General features: G+C 40.3%; 1 protein-coding gene across 3 annotated transcripts in view; it reads right to left on the reverse strand.

Annotated features, from left to right (window-relative positions):
* The window catches only part of lin9 (lin-9 DREAM MuvB core complex component), a 322,562-nt gene that overhangs the window by 178,081 nt on the left and 117,472 nt on the right, over nt 1–27,009 (reverse strand). For all 3 annotated transcript variants that reach the window (XM_051924272.1, XM_028797293.2, XM_051924273.1), the window contains exons 5-6: nt 20,439–20,569; nt 2,527–2,652 (exon numbers count right to left, since the gene is read on the reverse strand). In XM_051924272.1, coding sequence (XP_051780232.1) covers nt 2,527–2,652; nt 20,439–20,569 — 257 coding nt within the window. The remainder of the gene's footprint in view (nt 1–2,526; nt 2,653–20,438; nt 20,570–27,009) is intronic.

The following is a 27,009-nucleotide window of genomic DNA, read 5'->3' on the forward strand; positions in this document are numbered from 1 at the left end:
ATCTAAAATAAAACATTCTGTATATTCAGACTGTCCAGTTCTGATGCTCATGTGCCCATTGTAGGCTCTGCTGGCACTGGACAGGGTCAGCATTGGCATTCTGATCCATGTATGAACTGTGTGTTCCGATACCATTCTCTCATGGCCAGCATTAAATTTTGCAGAAATTTGTACTACAGTTGCTCTTCTATAGGATCAAACCAGACGGGCTAGCCTTTTCTCACCACACACATTGATAAGCCTTGGACACCCATGACCCTGTTGTTGGTACAGTGGTTGTCCTTCCTTGGACGACTTTCGGCAAGTACTAACTACTATATACCTGGAACATCCTACAAAACCCACTATTTTAGAGGTGCTCTGATCCAGTCGTCTAGCCATGAAAATTTGGCCCTTGTCAAAGTCGCTCAGATCCTTACGCTTGCCCATTTTTCCTGCTTCCAACACATTATCTTCAAGAACTGACTGTTCACTTGGTGTCCAACATATCCCATCCTTTGCCAGATGCCACTGTAATGAGTTAATCAATGCTGTTCACTGCACTTATCAGTGGCTTTAATGTTGTGGCCGATTTGTGTATAAACTGCAATGTCTATTAGGAGTGAAAACTGTTTAAAAGCAAGTCATATATATGCTTTCTTTTATAGCAAGTTCCTCTTTTCTTAATATTTCCACTATGGATACTGGGAAGTGATATGTACAGATTCACTTTAAAAAAAAAAATCCCAGAGAGCATGTGCCCTCTTTAGTCATGGCACGGTTAAAGCTGCAGAATTTTCAAAGTTAAATTGTGAATCACATACTTAGACACCAGCAGAAACTATGATACTATTTCTGCATTCAAAATGGAAACCAGGAAACACTTCCTCACACCAACAGTTGTGAGGATGTTGAAAAAAAACAAAAAAAACCACAGAACTAAGTAGCTGAATCAGAAACACTGACAACATTTTAGAAGATTCTATTTGAAGCTTGCATTTTAGACCATTTGTAAAGAGAAATTTGCTGTATTTTTATAAATTTTTCTTCTTTATATTTTACTTCGTTTTTGGCCACCCCCCTCCAATGAAACTGCAATTACATTGATACTTCTTTTATTAAATATATGTACAGTGGAACCTCAGTTCTCGAACGTCTCGGTACACGTACAAATCGGTTTACGACCAAAACGTTCGCCAAACTTTTGCCTCGGTTCACAACCACACACTCTGTATACGAACAAGCCAGGTTCCCTTTCGGTTTGTACATGTTCAGTCTCTTCCTGTGCAGCAAGCAAGAGAGAGAGTGAGAGAGCGCAACACACACACACAGGCAGCGTGAGAGAGAGAGAGAGAGAGAGAGAGCTGCGCACACACACAGGCAGCGCGAGAGAGAGACAGACACGCACACACACACACAGGAGCGTGCGGGGGAGAGGCGCGTGCACACACACACACAGGAGCGTGCGGGGGAGAGAGGCGTGCACACACACAGGAGCGCGCTAGAGAGACACACAGGCGCTCCAGGCTCGCAAGAGAGAGACACACGTGCGCGCGAGAGAGAGAGCTTGCGCGCGAGCAAGGGAGGGACGCATAAGGTAGAGAAGGCTTGTTTTTGTTTTCAGTTCTGTTTACAGTGATTGGTTCGTAGCCTGCATTGTTGCAATGTTACTTTTCTTGGTGGTTTATTAAATTACGGATTTTTCAAATGTTCATTTTTTTCCCCTGTGCTTTAAACTCATTTAAAAAAAAGTGAGTGGTTAGCGAGTGGTTCCTAGCACTATAGCGCGAACTCTTGCAGTGTTAGTTTTCTCTGTTGTTCAACGTTTTCTTAGTGTTATTCAATGTTTTTACATTTAGTTTACTATTACGCTGTGCATTCTATGGTATGATTAACTATATTTGTGCTTAAAAATTAAAAAAAAAAAATATATATATATATATATATATATATATATATATATATATATATATATATATATATATATATATATATATATATATATATATATATATATATTTTTACATACAGTTCGTACGGTCTGGAACGGATTAATTGTATTTACATACAATCCTATGGGGAAAATTGCTTCGGTTCACGACCAATCGGTTTACGACCAGAGTTTTGGAACGAATTATGGTCGTGAACCGAGGTTCCACCGTACTTGGATGAAGAGCAGATGAACCTAGCAAATACCAAACAAAACAGGGCTTTATGAACTGGACTATGTTTAATTGTTTGCAAAACATTTTATGCGCTCTTCAGAGACAGGTGTATAGTCATGTGTAAAGTGCAGTACCAGTACTGGAAGGAACTCCCGTCCAGTGCAAGGTTTGCTGGAATAGTGATTATATACAGATTAACAGTAAGGAAATCTACTGTATTTTGACATGCAAATCACAAGTTGCCCAGGCACATGCACAGAAAGAACTCTTGTTAACAATTTTGCCTCAACTTATGGTAAAGTACACTTTATATCAAGAAAGAGAGCAAAATCAGAAATGGGAAAAAAAGGACAAAAAATACAATCTATCAAGAATCATTTACCTTCTTGGTTTTCCCATTAATCTTCGGATTTTTCCCCATTCCACACGAGTTAATTTTCGGGTTTTTAGGTTAGGAAAAGATTCTTTTAAGCAGACACAAAAGTCATTGTCTCCTTCAAACAAAGGCCTGTAAAATAAAATATTTACACAGAATAAAATCAAATACTCAAATATGTAAGTCTTCTGCCCCAACATTTTAATTATTTACAGTTTTGTAAAGTACAGGTCATTAAAATACACTATAAAATTACACAAAATACTGTGAATTAACATGCCTTAAACAGAATTAATTGATGAGAGAGGGTATAGTTTTCACCCTCATTGGAAAGACAAGCTTAAAAAACAAACAAAAAAAAACTTTTTGCTGATTGTTGGATTCACTAAAGTGGGCCTCTTACTTCTGGGTAGTTGTGCCACTGGAGAATCAGATAACATTGATCTCCTCCTGAGACCTGGTGTTAGCAGACATAGCCAAAATAATATTAGCTTCTTCCCTGCTAACACTAAATCCTAATACACTTCATGGACATTAATAGAATTCATCTTATAAAAATTAGCCTAACACATTCTGTAATCTGGCCTCATTTCTAGACTTCACCATGCATTTGTAAATAATGCAAAAAGTACTCCTATCAATATACTGCTTGAAACAGCTTTGCACCTATTTGGCTGATTTTGTTCCAGATTTTCACACTTATTCTTCAGGAAAATTAATCAAAAACATTACATTTTCATTGAGATATCAACTAGATTCAGCTAGAGTGCACAGAAAATTCAAAAATTCCCTTTTAAAATGCACTAGTGAAATTTTTTTTTTACCTTGCCTATCTTGAGACAAAAAACTCAAATTCATACCAAACTTGCAGATTTAGTCTGATGCTGCGAGAAAGGTATCACTGTAGCCAGTAGTCGAATGTCGAGTAGGAGGTGGAATGTTGAGTGAGGGGTTTATGCCCGGTTAACATCTAATTGATAATGATGTAAACTGGGAAGGAAATCTCTTGTAATTGTGCACGCTGCCTGATACACAGGACCAAACTGCTGGCTTGAAATCCCAGCCCATGATTATCTTGTGCAAAGAGTAGGCTAAAATAAACAAATACATTTAGCTTTTATTTTTTGTCTTTATTCTTGTAAAAAATCGATTGATTCACATGTAAAAAGTAGAAAGACACACCAATGGCCTCATGCATAACGCATTCACACCATAACATGATGTAAGCACAAAAGTGGAAATGTGCTTACGCACAAAAAAAATCCAGATGCATAAAAGCTGTGCAAACACCAACTTCCACGTTCTTCCGCTCCATAAATCCTGGTCAGCGTGAAAAGTAACGCACAAGCATGTGCCTGCTGTCCCACCCAAACTCCTCCCAGAATTACGCCTCTTTGAATATGCAAATCAATATAAATAGCCCTTAAGCTCAGCCTTCTGTGAAAAGAAAATGGCAAAAGCAAGAGGGAACACAGAAGAATTTCAGTGAATATCAAGTGGAGGCAAGGAAAAACATACTATTTGTTGGTTTAAACAGTGGTATAAACAACAAAAGGAAGTTGATCGAGTGACACAGCGTTTCGGAGAAACTCAAAAGCTCAAGTTCACAAAGTCGCACAGTGCCCGAAATAAAAAAAAAAAGAAGTTGTCACATATCAAAGTCGCCGTGAAAAGGTGAGTTGTAGCCCACCGTCTGAGTGTCACATGAAAGCTTATTAGGCTACAGAGAAAAAAAAAAAAGGCACACAGTGAGGGGAAAAAAGCACGAAATGTCCACTTTCCACTTTAATCAAGTAATTTGTCATTAAAGTAGATCATAAACTTCATCCTAAATCGTTTAATTTACTAGTTTCTCAATCCCATCGTAACTAAAGTACCACGTTAAATGCTTTGTTCTGTATTTGATCTTCTATGTGCTCCGTGTGTGTGAATCACTGTGTGCTTCCGGGCTTTCTCTTCCTCCGACTGGACACAGAATCCATTATATTCGTAATATTACAGCTCTCTGAATAATTAAAATACTGAGATGTATATGTGATATTTTCAAGATGATAGGAGTTAAAGCGTGTTATTAAACATGGGAACACGGTGGCGCAGTGATTATTCATGTCTCACGCAAGATGCTTGCTGCGTCATGTGCGACCTTCGATGAAATAGTTTATTGTAGCAGTACGGTCTCTTTCAAAACATACTAACCTCCAATTCCTGTCCTTACTTTTCTCCAAATACCCAATCGCCACACAATCAGCTCTGTAATAGATGTTAAGCCATTTGTAAGCTTAGAATGCTGATTGTTCAAAACATTTAAGGAACATTGAAATATCTTCGTAGTACGTGTTTAATTATTCGATCCATCTATCCTTCCAGTTTTATGTCAGTACCAGCAAGAATACAGCGCGAGGCAGGAACAATCCGTGAACAGAGCGTCAGCAGTTCGCCAGCACTGTGCACCGTGTAGTTAAAGTTTTATCTGTATAATAAACATATTTTGCTGGATTTCATCTTAAAAATGATATTGTCATCATATGTAAGAATGCGCTTTATAAAGTGGCTCAGGTTGTGTAATATTATAAAACTGTACCGCAAGTATACAGTGAGGTAATTGTACTTATAAGTACAAACAGTTCTACAAAGAGCACTTGATGGACAGTGCGTTTAGAGTGCTTGGGATGAAACTGTTTCTGAACTGCGAGGTCAGTACAGGAAAGGCTCTGAAGCGTTTGTCACATGACAGCAGTTCAATAGACAGCATGGCTGAGGCAGTGTGTGCTTGATGCTGTATACCGATAATTCTCTTTCCGATCAGCTGCTGTACAGCTGTGATTCACACTCAGATACAGTGATATAAATACTCTGAGTGGTGCAGTGAGAGTAATATGGAAAAAAGATGATCAGATGTGGCAACGCCTAACGGGAGCAGCTGAAAGAAGAAGGTGCAGTGAGAGTAACAGCGCTAAAGCAGTTATGGTATTTGGAATAGTTTGACCATTCTGTGGACCATTATATTGTTACAGGTTAATTACAATCAGATGCATTAAACTAATTAACAACATGCGGTTAATTTCAGTGCATTTATAAAGCCGCGTCAGGGATGTGGGTCTAAAAAAGAAAGGATAACCAAAGAGGAACAGAAGCACTGCTTTGACGCTGGGTGCCGCCAGTCTGCAAAACCAAGCAGAGAACTTGCGTACGACAGGGAATGAGCTCCGTGGAAATGTGTGTGGCTTTATGCCAAGTTTAGGTTTCATACATTGCGATTTGAACGTGGAAACGTTCTTACGCAACATTTTTGTGCATACGCATCGTTTATACATGAGGCCCTTGATGTTTTGGCCACCTGGCAGCGGAGGCTGACGGTGCAAATTGTTCAAGTAATTTAAACACTGTTCCCCTTTAATGGGAAGGATGGCCTGCATTTGAACCCGAAGAACTGTCTGCTAAGTGTACTGCATCTTCAAGCTAAAAACAAAAGCAAGAGTTTATTTGCGTGCTCAATATTACAATAACACACTGCAGATATAAACAATACTGCTGACGGGTAGGTGAGGCGAGCCAACCAGCAAGTGATAAGAATAGGAAGGTGAATGTCACTGCATTCTTTTAGGCAAGATCGATGACAGCCTGTAATGCAGATTAAAAATGCAGAGAGCGAAGTGAATAATTCACATTAAAAATCCAGAATGTGAAATGAAAACAAGAAAATGGAAACAAAGTCGGGGCTCTTGAATGGCAGGTGGCTACAATTGCTATGCACTAGGCAGCTGCTGTTGGGGCTTCTGACTACATGAATTTAAGAACAAAACCTGAGTGTGTGAACTTGACACTAGAGCATGCACTTGAAATCATGATTAAAAGTTGACTGCAGTATGCAATGGAGATTGAAAAAAAACTCTCATCATGAAGTGAAGTTTTAAAAATGACAACTTGAAATCAACATGCCTTTAGGCTCGCTGTTCTGGTCTAGGTCTGTGTTTTGGGAACATGGCTTAGCACTTGTTACTCCTGTCAATTCTGTTTAAATTGTATATTTGTCCTACTATATAGCATAAACTTCAAAAACCATCAGCGTATTCATGACTAACTTTTTCATGTGTGATGAAATTTATTTTTGAAAACTTTATCCTACCCGTAAAGTATGTCCCCCTCTCACTCAACAGTGCCCCTCCTACTTGACATTCAACTCTTGGCTGCAGAAATACATACCGTATATACTCGCATATAAAAGTTTGATTTTTCGGTTTCAAGACCTATCATAAAATCAGACCCCACCTTGTAAACCCGTTCAAAAATGCGACTTTTTAAAATTTCTTGCTTCCTCCAATCTCGCATCAGTTTCTCTGATTCATCGAATTTTGTTGCAGGAGCAGTTACCAATTTCTTTCGCTACTTCAACAACGTTTAATTTAAAACCAGCTTCATATTTTCTTCTGATCAAACGCTCCATTACAGATAAGGGATGCTCTTACGATAAAGGTGTACGAGGGTGTGAGGTGGGGAGTGGCTGTTACATTACCTTCTAACACAACAGAGCAAACAGCGGTACAAATATGAAGATGGAAAAAGTCAAAAGAAAGAAAAGTGGGCTTTAAGAAAAAAATAAATAAAAATATGATTTGAGTACAGCTATACTGAAATGGTCGTGACATATATGTACTTACATATACTGTTTTTACTCAAATGTGAACCGCTCTCCTCCAGACAATTATACAATGATTACAGAAAAAAAATCTCACTTATAATTACTTGTATTTTTTCCTGTGCATGCAATAAAATAATACTCTGAAAACTAATGGTGCTTCATTTATTCAGTTAGAGAAAAAAAAAAAAAAGTATATAAACTCACCTGAAATTGCATTGCAATGTTTTTATATGCTTGGAACATAAAGTAAACTACCAGCATTAATAGGACAAGAGTAAAGGACAACACATGAGATGGAGCACTGTGAATGGAAAGAGTGGCATGTATAAAGCAGAGAAGCAACTTACTTGTAGTGCTTTCACAGATCCAACAATGTATGCGAATACAAGAATTAAAAATGAGCTTTCTTTGTGAACAAGGAAGGACCAATAGAAGATGGTACTTGACCAAAAATGAGCTGCCTTTAAAATAATTATATAAGAATTAATCTTGTCAGTTGGAGATGGACAAGTATGGGGGAGCTCCGTTAGTAGCAGTTGTTATTTTAAGATTTTTTTATATTATATTATATTCTATTATATATAAAAAATCATTTTCAGATATTCTGCATTAATTCATTCCAAGGGGATTTAATAATACTATATGCAAGTACAAATAAGCAAGAGTAGTAAACAAGGGGCTCAGAAGGAAAAGGATAAGGCAGCAAAAGCAGCATCAAATTTAAACCAGCCTAAAGTTCACGGTACGACCTCCCAGAGGCTGACCTGGAACAGATGGGCGAAGATATAGACCTGCCAGGACCTTACACGGCAGCATCAGCTCCAGCCGAGAGCGTTAGTGGGAGCGAAACGAGCAAGGAGTATTCGTCTACTCCAGGAGAATCACTGGAGCCGATCATGGCCTTTTCATCCATTTGTCAACTTCGGCTAATTCCCCCTGCAACATTATCTCTTACTGAACTCGCAACCTGGCATAAGGACATCAGGGATGATTGAAACACACTCTCCAAGCTAAAGGTAATGATCCCATTGCTCGTGGGTTATGGGTTGGGGTTTGCTGGAGGTTGGCATAAATGATATAAGGTGAAATTCAAAGAACAACAATTGATAAATAAAGAAGGAAATAAAGGTCCTGAATGAGACAAATGAGACATTGTATCAGGATATAAAAGACCTGGAGCAATATTTAAGTACTAACTTTACTACAACTAGGGGTGGGCGGTATGACCAAAACTCTATATTACGGTATTTTTCTAAATTATCCCGGTTTCACAGTATTCGACGGTAATTTTTTCCCCATGCATGACTGGATGTTAACCACATTTTCCACTGCAATTACTACAGTAGACTGGCCAAGAATAACCTATTCCACTGTCATAAGCATTGTACATTGTACAAAAAAAAACATTTTAATGTGCACACAAGTATTAATACAGGCTTGCATAGCCCCATAAAGTGATAGTTTTCAAGGGGGTGGCACTAATGGTCAAAGTATAGAACCATTTTATTGAACAAATTTTGCAAACCACGAAAACTATAATTTTGACAACATATTTTCAACCATCCAAAGAGGCATTTAGACTTAGTAAAATATCCAGAGGTGCTTGTCAAAGTTGTACTGCACTGAACATGTCTTAGAAAATGAATAAATAGTAAATATTTTTTGTAAATCAACTACACTTTGTTAATGTTAACCATCTCTGTCCACTGACATGTTAAAGTGACTTTTTAAACAGCTTTATCATCATTAAACTGCATAATATTTAAACTAATATATAATAAAATAAATAATAGTATTACAACTGATAGTTGTACTAGTACTTCAAGACTTCAAGCCCAGGTGCATTACACAGTATTCACCAAATTAAAATAAAATAAAACAAGTACAACTTGGTGATGACATCTTTACCAACTGAACCATCATTTAGACAGACTGCATTAATATGGACCTTGCTTCAAGCTAAGCTATTTACATAAATAATAAAACTGCAACTTGCATTTATGATGCTATTTGTGGTATAGCCCTACTGAATCGTATTAGGGCCACAGTGAAGAAAAAAAAAACAAAAAACTATATGTCGAAAATGAAGTTGACATGTTGACTTTCGACATTTCCACTTTAATTTTGATGCTTATTTCGAGATTAAAGTCAACATTTCCACTTTAATTATAAAATAAATGGCGAGAATAAAGTAGAATGTCGTAAACTTCATCCTAAAATCAATGTTTAATTTACTAGATTTTCTCAAACACCGTCATAAATTAATGTAGCACATTAAATGCTTTGTGTTGTGAGTTGTTAATCACTATGCTTCTTAAAACGGACTTCCTCCGCACTAAGAGGAGGCGCCGGCAGCAATCACCACACAGAATCCATTCACTTCATGATATTCCTGCTCTCTGAAAATTTAGAATGCTAAGATAAATACTTGATATCATTTTCATGATGAAATGCATTAAAGCAGGTATTAAAACATGCATGGTAGTGAGGCGGTAGTGCTGCTCCCTCACAGTAAGGGGTCAACAAGGTGTATGTTCAGTGTAAAGAACTTTATGGCAGGTGTGACGAGGCTTGAAAAAACTATGTATGAATGGGTATCGCAAAGGTTTAACTTAAATATTATGTAAATGTCCCGGGTTCGCTTCCCGGGTCCACCCTGCGTGGAGTTTGCATGTTCTCCCCGTGTCTGCGTGGGTTTCCTCCCACGGTCCAAAGACATGCAGGTTAGGTGTATTGGTGATTCTAAATTGGCCCTAGTGTGTGCTTGGTGTGTGGGTGTGTTTGTGTGTGTCCTGCGGTGGGTTGGCACCCTGCCCGGGATTGGTTCCCTGCCTTGTGCCCTGTGTTGGCTGAGATTGGCTCCAGCAGACCCCCGTGACCCTGTGTTCGGATTCAGCAGGTTGGAAAATGGATGGATGGATGGATGGATGATGTAAATGTTGGGTTTGTGATCTGGTGGTCGGAGACATGAACACAGAATTCAATGGCTCTTCTTCTGAGCGGGCTTTCTTTATTGCACACGTGCTGTCTGTCTGACGTACCAAAACCCCAGTTCCTATCCTTCCTTTTTCTTTCTCCACATAACCAATCACCACACGATAAATGTATTTTATAACTAGTTTTAATTTCACAAACTTAGCCCACAGAGTGTTCAGAGCTTTACAAATATCTTCTTTATACATGTTTAATTATGCCATCCATTCAGGGTTGTGCCCATTCCAGTAAGCATTGTGTGTGAGGCAGGAGCAAATCCTGAACGAGTTGCCAGCACATTGCAGGGTGAATACGAGCAAAACATACACTAGCAGGGTCAATATAGCCTTTCAAAACCCCATATCCGACATGACTTTGAAAGGAAACTGAAGCACGCCGTGTAAACCCACCATAAAAACATGCAAATTCAAGGCAGGGTACACCCGAGACACCTTTGCTGTGAGGCAGCAGTGCAACCTCCACGCCGCCGTGCCCCCACATGATTAATACATGATTTAATGCATTTCAACATGAAAATGATATCAAGTATTTATCTTAGCATTCTAAATGTTCAGAGAGGAGGAATATCACAAAGTGAATGTATTCTGTGCAGCGATTGCTGTGGCGCCTCCTCAGTACAAGAGGAAGTCAGTTTAAGAAGCATGTACCAATTTAACATGGCTCGGGAAACACAATACAAAACATTTAATGTGCTATATAACTTATGACGGGGTTTGAGAAAATCTAGTAAATTAAATATTCATGTTACGATGAAGTTTAGTTTACGATGTTCTACTTTAATGACAAATTACGAGAATAAAGTCAACATGTCGACTTTAATCTTGACAAACGGTGAGAATAATGTAGAAATGTCGAGATTAAAGTCAACATGTCGTCACACTATTACACATTACCCATGTACGTAACACTGTATTGAAAACAAATAAAACAAGTACAACTTGGCTTGCAGTATTATCCAGTAGTATAGAAACAGTATTCACACATTTGAACATAACGGTCCACATCCGACCTTTTAAATCCAAAGTATCTCCAGGCAACGGACGTGACTTTTTTTTTTTTTTTTTTTCGGCAAAAGTTCTTCTATATCATCATGTTCAACTTTATCGTCAGCTACAGCTTCAGTTTCGGAATGTTCTCGGTCCATTTTCACTGCACAATACCTACACTATTTTTTTTTTGTTCTTTATTTCGCCTTATACAATTTCTTGTATTAGGAATTTGTTAGTTTTTGCATACCCCTTGGGGTCAGAGCGCAGGGTCAGCCATTGTACAGCGCCCCTGGAGCAATTGAAGGTTAAGGGCCTTGCTCAAGGGCCCAGCAGAGTAGGATCTCCTTTAGCAGTGACGGGGATTCGAACCGGCAACCTTCGGGATACCAGCGCAGATCCCTAGCCTCGGAGTCACCACTCCACCCCATATTTAGCAGTGTAGCAGTGAAAAAGGTCCTCACTTGAACAGTTTCCCGCTGCGCCACGTTCCGAACGTTGTTCAGGCAATTTAAACTGGTGTTGCAGTATAAGAAAAATCCATATCATAACAAAAATAAAAAACTTTTAGGTATGAACCGGTATACCGCCCAGCACTAACTATAACCTTTACAGAAATGCTATAAAAACCTGATGAAAAAATACAGGAAAATACAAGCAAGTTATCGAGAGTAAAGTTAGAGTACTTGCTGCTCAGGTTGAAGATGTTAAGCACATGTTCACGACCCATATTGAAATAGTTGAACAATCAGCTTCCGCCGCAGATGAAAACACTATGGCTGAAAAATCAGAATGCAAAGTGCTCGCGGACTAACTGGCAACACTGGAAGATAGATATAAAAGGAACAACATCAGAAATTAAGGTCTTCCAGAAAAAAGGGAAAGTCCAAACCCAGTGAAATTCATAGCTGACCTATTATCTAAAACAACTGGAGAGGATTTTAAATTGGATGTCGAGATCTTTGCAGCCTACCATATATATGTGGATCAAATGCCTCCAAACCAAAAAAGCCTAATTGTCAGTTTCGAGAAACTACAGGCCAAACAAAATTTCATGTTCCTTCTCAGACAAAAAAAAAAAAAAAAAAAAAGATTTTTGAAAATACCCGCATTTGTATTTTCCCAGATTGCTGACCTGCAACCGCTGCTGAATGCACCATATTCTACAGCATTAAACAGCGCCTACACAGAGCTGAAATCAGATACAGCTTTTTGTACCCAGCCAAACTGAAAGTGGTTATTGAAGATCAGTTTTACATTTTTAGTTCTCCAAAGGAAGCAGGTAAAGAGCCGAGAAGACTAATCCCAACTTTCTTTTGAAACACAAGATCATGAGTCACACTGTGTTATGGCAAGGCAAAGAAGATTCTATTTGAAGCTTGCATTTTAGACCATTTGTAAAGAGAAATTTGCTGTATTTTTATAAATTTTTCTTCTTTATTTTATATTTTACTTCGTTTTTGGCCACCCCCCTCCAATGAAACTGCAATTACATTGATACTTCTTTTATTAAATATATGTACAGTGGAACCTCGGTTCACGAATGTCTCTGTACACGTACAAATCCGTTTACGTCCAAAAAGTTCACGAAACTTTTGCCTCGGTTCACGACCACACACTCGGTATACGAACAAGCCAGTTTCCCTTTCGGTTTGTACATGTTCAGTCTCTCCCAGTGCATTTCCTGTGCAGCGAACAAGATAGAGAGAGAGAGAGAGAGACGCAGATGCGCACACACAGGCAGCGCGAGAGAGAGAGAGAGAGAGAGAGAGAGAGAGACGCAGATGCGCACACACAGGGAGCGCGAGAGAGAGAGAGACGCAGATGCGCGCACACAGGCAGCGCGAGAGAGACAGCACACACACACACACACACACACACACAGGCAGCGCGAGAGAGACAGCACACACACAGGCAGCGCGAGAGAGACAGCACACACACAGGCAGCGCGGAGAGAGAGAGAGACGCAGATGCGCGCACACAGGCAGCGCGAGAGAGACAGCACACACACACACACACACACACACACAGGCAGCGCAAGAGAGACAGCACACACACACACACACAGGCAGCGCGAGAGAGACAGCACACACACACACACAGGCAGCGCGAGAGAGACAGCACACACACACACACAGGCAGCGCGAGAGAGACAGCACACACACACACACAGGCAGCGTGAGGGAGACAGCACACACACACACAGGCAGCGCGAGGGAGACAGCACACACACACACACAGGCAGCGCGAGGGAGACAGCACGCACACGCACACACACACAGGCAGCGCGAGGGAGACAGCACACACACACACACAGGCAGCGCAAGGGAGACAGCACACACACACACAGGCAGCGCGAGGGAGACAGCACACACACACAGGCAGCGCGAGGGAGACAGCACACACACACACAGGCAGCGCGAGGGAGACAGCACGCACACACACACACACACACACACAGGCAGCGCAAGAGAGAGCACACACACAGGCAGCGCGAGAGAGCACACACAGAGGCAGCGCGAGAGAGAGAGAGAGCACACACACAGAGGCAGCGCGAGAGAGAGAGAGAGCACACACACACAGAGGCAGCGCGAGAGAGAGAGAGAGCACACACACAGAGGCAGCGCGAGAGAGAGAGAGAGAGCACACACACAGGCAGCGCGAGAGAGAGAGAGAGAGCACACACACAGGCAGCGCGAGAGAGAGAGCACACACACAGGCAGCGCGAGAGAGAGAGCACACACACAGGCAGCGCGAGAGAGAGAGCACACACACAGGCAGCGCGCGAGAGAGAGCACACACACAGGCAGCGCGCGAGAGAGAGCACACACACCGGCAGCGCGCGAGAGAGAGCACACACACAGGCAGCGCGAGGGAGACAGCACACACACAGGCAGCGCAAGGGAGACAGCACACACACACACAGGCAGCGAGAGAGAGAGAGCACACACACACACAGGCAGCACGAGAGAGAGCACACACACACAGGCAGCACGAGGGAGACAGCACACACACACACAGGCAGCGCGAGGGAGACAGCACGCACACACACACACACACACAGGCAGCGCAAGAGAGAGCACACACAGAGGCAGCGCAAGAGAGAGCACACACAGAGGCAGCGCGAGAGAGCACACACAGAGGCAGCGCGAGAGAGCACACACAGAGGCAGCGCGAGAGAGAGAGAGAGCACACACACAGAGGCAGCGCGAGAGAGAGAGAGAGCACACACACAGAGGCAGCGCGAGAGAGAGAGAGAGCACACACACAGAGGCAGCGCGAGAGAGAGAGAGAGCACACACACAGAGGCAGCGCGAGAGAGAGAGAGAGAGCACACACACAGGCAGCGCGAGAGAGAGAGCACACACACAGGCAGCGCGAGAGAGAGAGCACACACACAGGCAGCGCGAGAGAGAGAGCACACACACAGGCAGCGCGCGAGAGAGAGCACACACACAGGCAGCGCGCGAGAGAGAGCACACACACAGGCAGCGCGCGAGAGAGAGCACACACACAGGCAGCGCGAGGGAGACAGCACACACACAGGCAGCGCGAGGGAGACAGCACACACACACACAGGCAGCGAGAGAGAGACAGCACACACACACACAGGCAGCGAGAGAGAGAGAGCACACACACACACAGGCAGCGCAAGGGAGACAGCACACACACACACAGGCAGCGAGAGAGAGAGAGCACACACACACACAGGCAGCACGAGAGAGAGCACACACACACAGGCAGCACGAGAGAGAGCACACACACACACAGGCAGCACGAGAGAGAGCACACACACACAGGCAGCACGAGAGAGAGCACACACACACAGGCAGCACGAGAGAGAGCACACACACACACAGGCAGCGCGAGAGAGAGAGCACACACACACAGGCAGCACGAGAGAGAGCACACACACACACAGGCAGCACGAGAGAGAGCACACACACACACAGGCAGCGCGAGAGAGAGAGCACACACACACAGGCAGCGCGAGAGAGAGAGCACACACACACACAGGCAGCGCGAGAGAGAGCACACACACACAGGCAGCGAGAGAGAGAGAGAGCACACACACACAGGCAGCGAGAGAGAGAGAGAGCACACACACACAGGCAGCACGAGAGAGAGCACACACACACAGGCAGCACGAGAGAGAGCACACACACACAGGCAGCACGAGAGAGAGCACACACACACACAGGCAGCGCGAGAGAGAGCACACACACACACACAGGCAGCGCGAGAGAGAGCACACACACACACAGGCAGCGCGAGAGAGAGCACACACACACAGGCAGCGCGCGAGAGAGAGACAGACGCACACACACAAGCAGCGTGAGAGAGAGTGGGCTGGACACATAAGGAAGGCATAGGAAAGCAGTTAAAGAATGCACTGGGCTTGTTTTTGTTTTCACTTCTCTTTACAGCGATCAGTTCGTAGCGTGCATTGTTGCAATGTTACTTTTCTTGGTGGTTTATTAAATTACGGATTTTTTCAAATGTTCATTTTTTTCCCCTGTGCTTAAAACTTTTTTTTTTTTTTTTTTTATTATAAATGAAAGTGTTTTTAGCCGGCGGTTCGTAGTGAAATAGCACAAACTATTGCAGTTAGTTTTCTCTGTTGTTCAAGGTTTTCTCAGTGTTATTCAATGTTTTTACATTTAGTTTACTATTACGCTGTGCATTCTATGGTTTAATTAACTACATTTGTGCTTAAAAAGCTTAAAATATATATTTACATACAGTTTGTATGGTCTGGAACGGATTAATTGTATTTACATACAATCCTATGGGGGAAATTGCTTCGGTTCACGACCAAAATCGGTTTACTACCAGAGTTTTGGAATGAATTATGGCCGTGAACCGAGGTTACACTGTACACTTGGACCACTTATGGCTACATCTTGGCTAAATGGTTACCAAAAAGTAGTTATTGTTTAAGCTTCAGTTATTAAATTGAAAGGTCTCATTAATTATATGCACACTTTGGCTACAACAAAGTAACAAGATATTGTCTTTTTGTGAAACTTTATTTAAACAAACAGGCTTTTACAGTGTTTTTAATAAAGTATATATACATATACATACATATACATACACATATATATACACACATATACACAAACATCATACCCTTGGTCTATTATATTTGGACTGTTTAAGATTATATCATTACTCTTTTGTATTTGGACTGTATCTTCACCAGATCTCAGTTTTAAACTTCTTCACACTGCTGCCAGGGGTTAATTTTGCTGTAGACGTGCTCCTTCTCTTGGCATGTCAGAGGACAGGGACTTCGTAAAGTGTGGCTTGCCTCACTTGCAGAAGAGCAAAGGGGGTGAAGAGAAAGAGAGCAATACTATTTACATTTTATTCCATATACCTCAATAACCGTTAGCGATAACATAAAATGTTGCATAGCTGCATCACTTGGCAATAATATGAAATCTATGTCAGTAGTCCTAAAAGGATTAGCATATTTTCCAAAGATATCTGAACTTCAAATCAATTTGAATAAAAACTTGCTTTTTCCAGTAAATTTTCTAGCACGTAATATCGGACTGGACACCTTCCCATTTATCTTAGCAGATCAGTTTAAATATCAAAAGGTAAATATTATAGGTAAATATACTGTAAAGCTCTTTCTCAACAAAATTTTGCTGACTGCAAGGAAAAAATTAAACAAGACTGGACTAGATGGTCTACCCTTCACCTGGACAATGACAGAAATTGACGAACATTCACAAGCCTGGTCTGTAATAGAAATAAATTCTTGCAGTACTTTATATTCCCTGCTTTATGCCCCAGTTAAAACAAACTGCCGTCACATAACACTAAAAATCCAATTACCCTTCATTCTCTCAGAATATGGAACCAATGTTGGAAGCATTTTAAGACAGAAAAGCTTTCATCTGTTGCACCTCTACATAACAAACACCTTTTTCCACCATCTCAAACATCAATGTCTGGAAAATGTCTGGGATTGAAACACTTAGAGACTTGTACATAGATAATGGCATTTATACAAAGAACAATTAAACATCGAATACAACTTCCCATCAAGCCAACTCCTCTACTACTTTCAAGCTAGAAACTTTGCTATACAGAACCAATTTTCCTCACCTTCCACCTATTTCAATTCCAAAAGAATTACTGAACAATCATAAAGACCCCAGAGTACATTGGGGAAAGGATCGGTCACTCAATATTTCAGATAAGGAGTAGAAGGCAGCCGTGCACAGAATACACTCGAGCTCCATATGTGCAAAGTATTCAGTCATTTAACTTAAATTCTTAAGGGTGACACAGTGGGTAGCACTGCTGTTTCGCTTCCCGGGTCCACCTTGCATGAAGTTTGCATGTTTTCCCTGTGTCTGCGTGGGTTTCCTCCGGGTACTCCAGTTTCCTCCCACAGTCCAAAGATATGCAGGTTAGGTGTATTGGCGATTCTAAAATTGTCCCTAGTGTGTGGGTGTGTGTGCGCGCCCTGTGGTGGGCTGGTGCCCTGCCCAGCGTTTGTTTCCTGCCTTGTGCCCTGTGTTGGCTGGGATCGGCCCCAGCAGACCCCCCCGTGACCCTATAGTTAGGATATAGTGGGTTGGATAAAGGATGGATGGAACTTAAAATCTTATAGAGCACATTTATCTTGTTAAAAATTGTACAAAAATGTTTCCAGGACAAGATTCAACCTATTCCAGCCTAGTTCCTAGTTCCAGCCTCACTGGGCCACATGTTCTGGGCATGCACCAAATTAACAACATTTAAGACAAAAATCTTTGCATGCCTATCAGACAGCCTTGGTGACACAATCACTCCTAACTCATTAACAGCTGTGTTTGGTATACTCCCAGATGGCCTTAAAGTGGAGGAGGACAAAAATTGTTAAATTTGACTTGACTGTATGGGATGTTAACGGTTTCTAGCTTAAATCAATAAAAATATACATACAAAAAAATAAAATACATGATTCGAGTACAGCTATAGTGAAAAGCTGCTGCATTTACTGAATCTCTCTCACACACACACACAGTTTTACGACAGATGCATACACAAAAAAAAATAAAAATAAAAAAAAAAAATCGGATGGCCCAGAAGCAATACGTGAAACTGTGCCCCCATCTGTCAAATCCATTATCAATTAGCATAGGCTCCCCCCCAAGGCTGTGCTTTTTCACCCCTCCTATTTTTCTGTAAAAATCCTAAAGTTTGCAGATGACACATTACTAGTAATGCCGTGTCTTTCTATCAAAGAGGTGTGCCGTCTCGTAGAATAGTGTACTTATAACAACTTGAAGCTCAATGCTATTAATACAGTGGAAATGAGGTTTGACTTCTGCCAACAAGTCACTAACTGTTCACCTTTGCCAGTTCATGGTCAGCCCGTGTCTGTGGTTTAGTTGTCATAGTGAGATAGTGAATTGGGAAGTGCAACGGATTAGCAAGGAGGAAGTAAGGACAGCTATGAAGAAGAGGAAGAATAGAAAAGCCGTTGGTCCAGATGACATACCTGTGGAAGCATGGACATGCTTAGGAGAGATGGCAGTAGAGTTTTATCCAGATTGTTTAATGGAATCTTGGAAAGTGAGAGGATGCCTGAGGAGTGAAGAAGTGTACTGGTGCCGATATTTAAGAATAAGGGGGATGTGCAGAACTGTAGTAACTACAGGGGCATAAAATTGATGAGCTGCAGCATGAAGTTACGGGAAAGAGTAGTGGAAACTAGGTTAAGAAGTGAGGTGATTAGTGAGCAGCAGTATGGTTTCATGCCAAGAAAGAGCACCACAGATGTGATGTTTGCTCTGAGGGTGTTAATGGAGAAGTATAGGGAAGGCCAGAAGGAGTTGCACTGCGTCTTTGTGGACCTGGAAAAAGCATGTGACAGGGTGCCTCGAGAGGAGTTGTGGTATTGTATGAGGAAGTCGGAGAATGGCAGAGAAGCATGCAAGAGTTGTACAGGATATGTACGAGGGAAGTGCGACTATGGTGAGGTCTGCGGTAGGAGTGACGGATGCATTCAAGGTGGAGGTGGGATTACATCATGTATCGGCTCTGAGCCCTTTCTTATTCGCAATGGTGATGGACAGGTTGATAGACGAGATTAGACACAAGTCCCCGTGGACTATGATGTTATGCTGATGACATTGTGATCTGTAGCGATAGTAGGGAGCAGGTTGAGGAGACCATGGAGAGGAATGAAGGTCAGTAGGAACAAGACAGAATACAAGCGTGTAAATGAAAGGTAGGTCAGTGGAATGGTGAGGATGCAAGGAGTAGAGTTGGCAAAAGTGGAAGAGTTTAAATACTTGGGATCAACAGTACAGAGTAGTGGGGACTGTGGAAGAGAGGTGAAAAAGAGTGCAGGTAGTGTGGAATGGGTGGAGAAGAGTGTCAGGAGCGATTTGTGACAGATGGATATCAGCAAGAGTGAAAGGGAAGGTCTACAAGATGGTAGTGAGACCAGCTATGTTATATGAGTTAGAGACAGTGGCACTGATCAGAAAGCAGGAGACAAAGCTGGAGGTAGCAAAGTTAAAGATGCTAAGATTTGCATTGGGTGTGACAAGGATGGATAGGATCAGAAATGAGTACATTAGAGGGTCAGCTCAAGTTAGACAGTTGGGAGACATAGTGAGAGAGGCGAGATTGCATTGGTTTGGACATGTGCAGAGGAGAGATGCAGAGTATATTGGGAGAAGGATGCCAAGGATAGAGCTGCCAGGCAAGAGAGAAAGAGGAAGGCCTAAAAGAAGGTTTATGGATGTGGTGAGAGGATATGCAGGTGATGGGTGTAACAGAACAAGATACAGAGGACAGAAAGATACGGAAGATGATGATCCGCTGTGTCAGCCCCTAACGGAAGCAGCCGAAAGAAGACGACTCTTATGAAGTTAATCAGCTACATTGCAAGTGCCACCAATTGCTCTTTTTTTTCCAAGCAATAGCTAAACAAAAATACAATCTAAGTAATCTTAAGTACTGTATAATATTTGACAATTATTTACCCCAAGATTTAAAAGTTTCAATTCTAAAAAAACATTAATCAAACTTTCATTTACAAAATGGTAGATGGAGGCCTATTCCTGTAAAATAACTGACATGATCAAAAGAATACAAGTAATGCAAGGTGACAGTTAACAATTACAGGTCTGTCCCCTATAAAAAAGTTCTTGTACAGGTAGGACAATACAGACATACAAAGACTATCGGTGTCCAAGCTCTGAATTTATATTTTAACTAATATCGTAACAATCCTGGTTAAATAATACATTGCAAAAATAAAGCAAGCTAATATATCTTACCTGTCAATATTTGAATAAAACCATTCATATATACACCACTTGTGTGCTTTTGGAAGCTTGAGAAGGTTTCGCAACCTGAGCCCAATTCTCTGTGAAACTTTTTTGTCTGGAGTTGCCGTCGATGCAAGTTTCTAGTTAAAAAGAAAGAAGTAAAACAGTCAACATGCTATCCCTTAGAGCAAAACTGCACTGTTTTAGCCCATGGAAACTACAGTAACTACAGGTTAAATCACACCAAACAGTGCCTCAGTGAGGCCAGTTCTTGGCTTATCTAAGCTCCCATACCTCTTTAAAATTAATACTTTACAAATTCTTACCTTTGTTTTGTAGGCCTAATATTTATGAATATTTGTAGACCTATTATTGTTATTTTAAATGATCATTTTAATCTATTAAAGTACCTCCTAACTTCTTTAACTACATTTAAAATACATAAATATAATAGAAAAATTTTAAATGGCACATTGAAGAATAAGACAGCCATAGCCTTTCACCTGTGTAATCTTTCTCACCTAAAACAGGCAGTGGTCTTTCCACATAACGTGAAAATACAAAATCTCAAAAACGTAAAGTAGTTCGATTTCATGAATTTTTAAAATTAGGTTCAAAACACTGTTTAAAATGAAAAGTGAAATAAATTGCAAGTATAATAACCTATAAAACAGATAAAAAGGCACATTTACACATAAAGCTATATATACACACACACACACTGTACACTGCATATAAAACAAACAGTAAACAAACTAAAAGAATATTGAATTTTGTGTCTAAGGGAATGAACTAGTACAAATTATATGCTACAATATACAGTACTGTGCAAAAGTTTTAGGCAGGTTTGAAAAAATGCTATAAACAAAGAATGCTTTCAAAAATGGAAGTGTTAATCATTTATTTTCAATAATCAACAAAATGCAGTGAATGAACAAAAGAAATCTAAATCAAATTAATATTTGGTGTGACAACCCTTTGCCTTCAAAACAGCATCAATTCTTCTAGGTACACTTGCACACAGTTTTTTGAAGGAACTCGGCTGGTAGGTTGTTCCAAAACATCTTGGAGAACTAAACCACAGATCATCTGTGGATGTAGGCTTCCTCACATCCTTCTGTCTCTTCATGTAATCCCAGACACACTCGATGTTGAGATCAGGGCTCTGTGGGGGCCATACCATCACTTCCAGGACTACTTGTTGTTCTGTACGCTGAAGATAGTTCTTAATGACTTGGCTGTATGTTTGGGGGTCGTTGTCCTGCTGCAAAAATAAATTTGGGGCCAATCATACGCCTCCCTGATGGTATTGCATGATGGATAAGTATCTGCCTGTATTTCTCCGCATTGAGAACACCATTAATCCTGACCAAATCTCCAACTCCATTTGCAGAAATGCAGCCCCAAACATTCCAGGAACCTCCACCATGCTTCACTGTTGCCTGCAGACACTCATTATTGTACCGCTCTCCAGCCCTTCGATGAACATACTGCCTTCTGCTACAGCCAAATATTTCAAATTTGACTCATCAGTCCAGAGCACCTGCTGCCATTTTTCTGCACCCCAGTTCCTAGGTTTTCATGCATACTTGAGTCGCTTGGCCTTGTTTCCACGTCAGAAGTATGGCTTTTTGGCTGCAACTCTTCCATGAAGACCACTTCTGGCCAGACTTCTCCGGACAGTAGATGGGTGTACCTGGGTCCCACTGGTTTCTGTCAGTTCTGAGCTGATGGCACTGCTGGACATCTTCCAATTTCGAAGGGTAATAAGCTTGATGTGTCTTTCATCTGCTGCACTAAGTTTCCTTGGCCGACTACTGCATCTACGATCCTCAACGTTGCCCATTTCTTTGTGCTTCTTCAAAAGGGCAACAACAGCACATCTTGAAACCCCAGTCTGCTTTGAAATCTTTGTCTGGGAGAGACCTTGCTGATGCAGTATAACTACCTTGTGTCTTGTTGCTGTGCTCAATCTTGCCATGACATGAAGCTGTCTTCCACAACCTCACCTTGGTAGCAGAGTTTGGCTGTTCCTCACCCAGTTTTAAGCCTCCTACACAGCTGTTTCTGTTTCAGTTAATGACTGTGTTTCAACCTACGTGTGACATTGATGATCATTAGCACCTGTTTGGTATAATTGGTTGATCATACACCAGACTATAATCCTACAAAATCCCTGACTTTGTGCAAGTGTACCTATAAGAATTGATGCTGGTTTGAAGGCAAAAGGTAGCAACACCAAATATTGATTTGATTTAGATTTTCTTTTGTTCGCTCACTTTGCATTTTGTAAATTGATAACAATAAACAATCATTATTTATATTTCTGAAAGCATTCTTTGTTTACAGCATTTTTTCACACCTGCCTAAAACTTTTGCACAGTATTGTATATTATATATTATGTATACATATGCGCACATACATATATACATATGCGCACATACATATATATTCTATATAAAAAGAAGGACTGCATAAAATAGCCCCCAGTCTATAAAGCATTAAATGTATTAATGGTATCTTCCTCACCATTCACATACATTATTCCCAAACTAGATCTGCTAAACTAATGTCTTTTTCAACTAGCAGCCAGAATAGTCTATTTCCTATTTTGTTTCAACTGCATTTCTTCCAAAGATTGCTCTATATGTGGAATCAGCAGCAAACAGCATTTGATTGAAAAAAGGAGATTAGGCATAGAACCTGTATTGCCATTTAGGTGATAAATAGATGATTACTCCCATTTTTAAAAACCTGCCTTAGAGATTTGCCATGTCTTATGTAATACTCACTTTTACCTAAAAATGGAGTAACAAAATGTATTGGATCAGTAACAAAGATTAAGCACCGACTGCATTCAACGCCGCTTGGAAATTCTGATCTGGAAGGAAGCACGAATAAATTTTTTCATTCATTATAGCATAGTGCTGTTCAGAAATTGAAGCTGGCTTCAGACTAGAAACTGCTTGAAATGTGTTGTTATAAGAAATGCTGGCACTGCAATCATAAATATTCAAAAATATGAAAACATCCGCAAATATCATATGAAAGATCTGCACATAACATTCAAGCCAAAAAGGTGACATAACAAAAGATCAGATGTTGTAACTCATGAGTAAACTGAAATCTGCCTAATGGTAATACAAAGAAACAACTGCAGTGTCTTATGTACTATAATAGTGTATTGTATGCTATATATAGTGTAGCATACAACTGTGCTTGATAGGCCATCTGAAACCATTTCCTGTGGCTGCACAGCACCTCACTGCTCCTGCTCAAAGTTGTAGAGATAAAGTGACCTAAGAGTAAAATGTGAAGGGAAAAAAAAATAGTTGACAATGTAGAAATGAATAAAAGAATACAATACAATACTTCCTGTGTGATTTTGGGCTATACAAAAATAAACTATTGTATTGTAAGTGCTTAACCATGACTCCTGACACTACATTCATTGACTGAATACTGAATTTCCATTACAGTAAAAACAGCATGGCTGCAATGTCTGCATATCTTAAAATTTTTCTGACTACAAATTAATGGCAAAGCGCACAGTGATCTAGTATCCATTAAGGTCAGATGCAAACAACATTTTCAGCTTGAAAAACTTCAACACAGATTTTAAATCTCCATCAGGTTTTTTTGAAAATTTTATGTTCAAGAAATTTTAACAACTAGCCGTAGAGACTCCAGAACCAAACGGGAGCATAAGTCAATGCCATTTTTTCATAATTTGAATTCAGTGTAGAAGACAAAACAGGAAAGACTCTTTCCTAAAACCATGTGCATCTAAACTGAAGGCAGGACTTGATTAATGAATGAGTGGAAGAGGTGGATCTTCAATGCAGATGCACAGTATTACAGTAATGTGTCTTTCCTGTTTATTTTCTGAACCAAATTTTAGCAAAAAAAATGTACACATTTTGCACAATTTGAGCAAGCGACCAGATAACAGACATGTGATTATGCAACAGGAGTTAGATGAGAATTTTTTTTTCCTCCTTCCATGGTAAATTTTCCACATTGCTGATGTTGTAATTTAACTTAACTGTGAACTGCTCTGCCCATCAAACTGTTTTCTCTCGTTTTGCATGAAAACATGACATTAAAATATTTTCTTGGACACCACTGCAAACTATATAGGGTAAGGAACATATAAAAATATATTTTTAAGTCAAGTATTTTTTTAAGTAGCAAAAATGTGATAACTGACTAAGTGACTAGAAAATTAAAAAGGCTTCAACTTTCATTACAATCTCTGAAAACACCTGAATATCGCACCATGTGTTAATTTTTTTTTTTTTTTTAAACTTCTTTCTGCATTTCCCAGAGGAACACCAACTCATTGGAATGTGTAATATGCACTCTACATCTCTCTAATATTAAAAAATAAAAAAAAAAATAAAATCTTGGGAGGGAGATGAGACCAGATCATCTCGGAAGACACTAACATCCTGCAAGACAAGGCAGTGAGACAAAAGGACAGCTGCTGTACAGGCTTTAAAATGATCGACATGCAGCCCAACAAGAAGAACACGCAGCTCGCAAGCAGCAAGATAGCAGCTGATCCGACCGCATCTCCTTAGCATGCGTCTTTCAGATGCGGACAATGATGGTGAGTATGAATATCAAGATCAAACATATTTATATCAAAAAAGAAAATCTAACAAACTGCTTCAAAGACAGTATTTTAACTAATGTAAAACATGAAACAAATCAAATGTGGGTGGAGCAGAAAACAATGTTTCATAGAAAAACAAATATTATTTCATGATATTGACATCTTAGTAGGAAAATCCAAAAAAAAAAAATCTGTGCTTCATCATCACTGGTTTAACAATCCTGTTCCAGGTGTAGCTGGGTTAGATGACTGCTGCCCAAATCTTTTTCTTCTACTCTATACAGTCTCAATACTTTTCATATCATTCAACATGATATTCAAACTAGGGGTGGGCGGTATGACCAAAATTCTATATCACGGTATTTTTCGAAATTATCCCGGTTTCACGGTATTTGACGGTATTTTTTTCCCATGCATGAGTGGATGTTAACCACATTTTATACTGCAATTACTGGCTAAGAATAACCTATTCCACTGTCATGAGCATTGTACAAAAAAAAAAAAAAAAAAAAAAAAAAAAATTTTTTAATGTGCACACAAGTACTATACCGGTTTGCATTGCCCCATAAAGTGATAGTTTTCAAGGGGGTGGCACTAATGAAGAGAAGGAGATCACACTGCATGACAGATGCAGTCAAAATATAGAACCTTTTAATTGAACAAATTTTGCAAAAACTTAAATTATGACAACATATTTTCAACCATCCAAAGAGGTATTTAGACTTGGTAAAATATCCAGAAGTTCTTGTCAAAAGTTGTATTGTACTGAACATGTCTTAGAAAAGGAATAAATAGTACCGGTATATATTTTTTGTAAAACAGCTACACTTTGTTAACAATCTCTGTCCACTGACACGTTAAAGTGACTTTTTAAACAGCTTTACCATCATTAAACTGCATAATATTTAAACAAATAATAACACTAAAATAAATAATTGTATTATTACTGATAGTTGCACTGTTACTTCAAGGCTTCAAGCCAGGTGCATTACACAGTATTCACCAAATTAAAATAAAATACAACAAGTGCAGGTTAGGTGGATTGGTGATTCTAAATTGGCTCTAGTGTGTGCTTGGTGTGTGGGGTGTGTTTGTGTGTGTCCTGCGGTGGTTTGGCACCCTGCCCGGGATTGGTTCCCTGCCTTGTTCCTGTGTTGGCTGGGATTGGCTCCAGCAGACCCCCGCGACCCTGTGTTTGGATTCAGCGGGTTGGAAAATGGGTGGATGGAAGTGCAATCTTGGTGATGACATCTTTACCAACTGAACCATCATTTAGGCAAACTGCATTAATATGGACCTTGCTTCAAGCTAAGCTATATGCATAAATAATAAAACTGCAACTTAAATTTATAATGCTATTTGTGGTATAGCCCTACGGAATCTTATTAGGGACACAGTGAAGAAAAAAAAAAAAAATATGGACACAGGGAAAAAAGAAAAAAAAAAAAAATAAACGTTGAGAATAAAAAGTCTACTTTATTCTTGCCGTTTATGTCGAGATTAAAGTCAACATTTCCACTTTATTCTCATAGTTTATAATTAAAGTAGAATGTCGTAAACTAAACTTCATCCTAAAATCTTTGTTTAATTTACTAGATTTTCTCAAACCCCCGTCATAAGTTAATATAGCACATTAAATGCTTTGTGTTAAGTGTTCCCCGACCCAGTGGTTAATCACTACGCTTCTTAAACTGACTTCCTCCGCAGTAAGAGGAGACAGTGGTCACTGCACAGAATACATTCACTGTATGATATTCCTGCTCTCTGAAAATTTAGAATGCTAAGATAAATACTTGATATTTTCATGATGAAATGCATTAAAGCAGGTATTAAAACATGCACGGTAGTGTGGCGGTAGTGCTGCTCCCTCACAGTAAGGGGTCCCCAGGTGTATGTTCAGTGTAGAGAACTTTATGGCAGGTGTGACGAGGCTCCAAAAAGCTGGATGTATGAATGGGTAT

The sequence above is a fragment of the Erpetoichthys calabaricus genome, chromosome 3 (assembly GCF_900747795.2).
Source record: "Erpetoichthys calabaricus chromosome 3, fErpCal1.3, whole genome shotgun sequence".
Classification (NCBI taxonomy): domain Eukaryota; kingdom Metazoa; phylum Chordata; class Cladistia; order Polypteriformes; family Polypteridae; genus Erpetoichthys; species Erpetoichthys calabaricus.